At 67.6% G+C, this 1,663-nt stretch overlaps 2 protein-coding genes across 2 annotated transcripts; one reads left to right on the top strand and one right to left on the bottom strand.

The window, feature by feature from the left end:
• Nucleotides 1-49: 49 nt before the first annotated feature.
• Nucleotides 50-745, bottom strand: EMIHUDRAFT_116499 (hypothetical protein; the record flags this gene model as incomplete). Its single annotated transcript, XM_005775767.1, has 1 exon — nucleotides 50-745. One exon carries the CDS (start codon nucleotides 743-745, stop codon nucleotides 50-52), a length of 696 nt encoding a protein of 231 aa, XP_005775824.1.
• A 121-nt stretch (nucleotides 746-866) lies between these two features.
• On the top strand, nucleotides 867-1,522 carry EMIHUDRAFT_239775 (hypothetical protein; the record flags this gene model as incomplete). The annotated part of the gene is made up of 2 exons (XM_005775768.1): nucleotides 867-1,251; nucleotides 1,479-1,522. 2 exons carry the CDS (start codon nucleotides 867-869, stop codon nucleotides 1,520-1,522), a joined length of 429 nt encoding a protein of 142 aa, XP_005775825.1.
• Between the last annotated feature and the right edge of the window lie 141 nt (nucleotides 1,523-1,663).

Consider the following 1,663-nt stretch of genomic DNA (forward strand, 5'->3'; position numbering starts at 1 on the left):
CACTTGAGCGCCTGAAACTTCGGACTGAGTGCTGGCCCTCGCGGTGCTGTTATTGCCACGGCGCCGATGGCAGCGGCCTGTGGATTGAGGTGGTGAAGCTGACGGCGAGCGCGGCGATGCTGCCGATCGCCTCGCGCCAGGGCGCCGCGCTGCGCGCAGCCTGCCGGCTTTGGTCCATCGCCACGGTGCCGCGACCGTGCCTCCACAGCTCGATCACCTCGTTGAGCGAGCCGACCTCGGTGTTGAGGACCGTCACCAGGGAGGAGGAGGGGTCGGTGCCGGGGGCGGCCAGCTTGGACGGGAGCCCGCCCGCGTAGAGCTCGAGGAAGCGCGGCACCGTGGTGTACCCAAGCTGCAGCTGGTACCGCCTCAGCTCATAGATGGCGTCGCCGCCGCCGCCGCTCGCGCCCTCGGGCGGCGCCGCGTTTGCCAGCCCGTGCAGCCCAAAGTCAGCGACCAGCGGCGGCTCGACGTAGAGGCACGACTTTCGCTCTGCTACCCATTGGCCCCCGCTGTGGTCCAGCGGGTCGGCGGCGAGCGCTGCGTAGTAGGCGCTGCGCTCCTCATGGCCGCTCCAGCTGTATGTCGTGGTGGCGACGTCGAGCACGCCGCCCACTTCAGGGAGCGTCGCGGTGCGTAGCTGCGAGGAGCGGACCGCGAGCGCAGACGACTGGAAGGCCGCAGCCCATTCCGACGCCGCTCCCGGGTGAAGCCGTTCCTCGCGGAGCTCGACCATCGACGACATGCGGCGCGGGCTGCCGCGGCGAACGACGACGCGGGAGGAGCGCGCAGCACCACGGCGAAGTGAGGCTGACGACATTGCCCCGAAGCTCACAATACGAAAAGAATTTTACAACAATCAGAAGATGAGTAACGGGTTTTGGCCCATGCGCATGCTCTTCCTCGTGCTCGCCGCGCGCTCGGGAGCCGGAGTGGCGGGGTCGGAGCTGCTGCAACGGCGCGAGTGGCCGCGAGGGGTCGTGCTGGGGCTCTCCAGAGGGCGAGACCACTACGCGGCGCTCGCGGCGGCGCACGGGGCAGCTTCAGCTGAAACAGAGCCTCAGCAGCGCCTTCAGGCAGTGCAGCACAACGCCAGTGGCCTCTCTGGAGCTATGCGGCGGCTGGCGGGCCTGTGCGATGGCGCCGATCCGTGGGCTCGGGACGCGCTGTCGGCTCGCGTGCCGGTTGCCGAGTCAGCCTGGCTGGCGAGAAGCGCCAAGGCCTTCCCTGCATTCTGGGCGCTGCCCAGAAGTGCGCAGCACCTTTGCTGCGCCGACGGGCGGCCTCGATGCGGATTGCCGCGAGTGGCGTGGGAGCCTCCAGTGGCGCGGTCGTTGGTCAACACCGCGGCGCGCGCGCGCCGCGGGTGCTGCACAACAAGCGGAGTGCATGGGCGGGCGCTCGATCGCTTTTCGGTGCCCAACTTTGGCTATCGATTGCCGCCGGTTATTATAACCGGTGGGAGATCGTTCCTGCAGACGGAGGGATTCAACGCGGCGATAACTGCCCGAGACGTCCCTAACCTTTATTTATCTCTGCCCTGCTTCAGGAACCGGGGGCCGTCTTCCTCAACCAACCAAACCTCATTACCGACTGCCGGTCGTTGGGGACACGTGACTCCTGCAAAGGGCAGTGTCTCCACCCGGGAGTCGGACATTCCAAA

The sequence above is a fragment of the Emiliania huxleyi genome (assembly GCF_000372725.1).
Source record: "Emiliania huxleyi CCMP1516 unplaced genomic scaffold EMIHUscaffold_294, whole genome shotgun sequence".
NCBI classification, from domain to species: domain Eukaryota; phylum Haptophyta; order Isochrysidales; family Noelaerhabdaceae; genus Emiliania; species Emiliania huxleyi.